General features: G+C 61.7%; 1 protein-coding gene across 1 annotated transcript in view; it reads right to left on the bottom strand.

Moving 5' to 3' along the window:
• Positions 1-702, bottom strand: part of LOC104405992 (1-phosphatidylinositol 4,5-bisphosphate phosphodiesterase gamma-1-like) — a gene marked incomplete at its 5' end in the record, with an annotated part of 18,182 nt that overhangs the window by 9,888 nt on the left and 7,592 nt on the right. Inside the window, 1 exon segment of the mRNA XM_010014848.1 lies at positions 132-403. Coding sequence (XP_010013150.1) covers positions 132-403 — 272 coding nt within the window.

Genomic DNA, 702 nt, shown 5'->3' with positions numbered 1-702 from the left:
TTCCTGCCCCACCAGAGACCAGTCACGGAAGGGTTCCAAAGGACTTGACCCTTCTGCACTGGGACAGCTTGCTGACAAGATGCTGGGGCATGGAAAAAGGGGAGGAATCTGTGTGTGGAGCACTGGGAATGGGAGCCCGTGGCTGCAGACAGACAGGCACCAGACAAAACCACACCAGGAGCAGCGGGAGCAGCGGGCCGGCGCTGGGGCCTCACCAGAAGGACAGGGTGTAGTCTCCAACGAAGGTCTCACTCTCCCTGACGAGGAAGGAGCCGTCGGGGGCGCCGGTCTCGATGCAGTACTCGGTCAGCAGCCGCTCCGCGATGTGCCGCCCGTCCCGGCCCGCTCCCAGCTTCCCGTGGAACCACTTCTCCGCGGAGTGAAGCTCTGTGCTGTTGCTCACCTGCAGGGAACCCACTGCTCTGGTGCCACGGTCTGCGCAGGGGTCTTCCCACCACAACCTTCTGAGGCAGCTCTCACCTATCCCACCACAGGATCTATCTCCTCCTGCGGGCACTTGGCAGTGCTCAGCCCCTGGGGCCGGCAAGTCATAGAATCATAGACTCATTGAATGGTTTGGGTTGAAGGGACCTTAAAGGTCATCCAGTCCCAACCCCTGCCCCAGGCAGGGACACCTTCCACTAGAGCAGGTTGCTCCAAGCCCCTGTGTCCAGCCTGGCCTTGAACACTGCCAGGGATGGG

The sequence above is a fragment of the Nestor notabilis genome, unplaced genomic scaffold (genome assembly GCF_000696875.1).
Source record: "Nestor notabilis isolate BGI_N333 unplaced genomic scaffold, ASM69687v1 scaffold19735, whole genome shotgun sequence".
In the NCBI taxonomy this organism is placed as follows: Eukaryota; Metazoa; Chordata; class Aves; order Psittaciformes; family Psittacidae; genus Nestor; species Nestor notabilis.
This window is presented reverse-complemented; position numbering and strand designations above follow the sequence as displayed.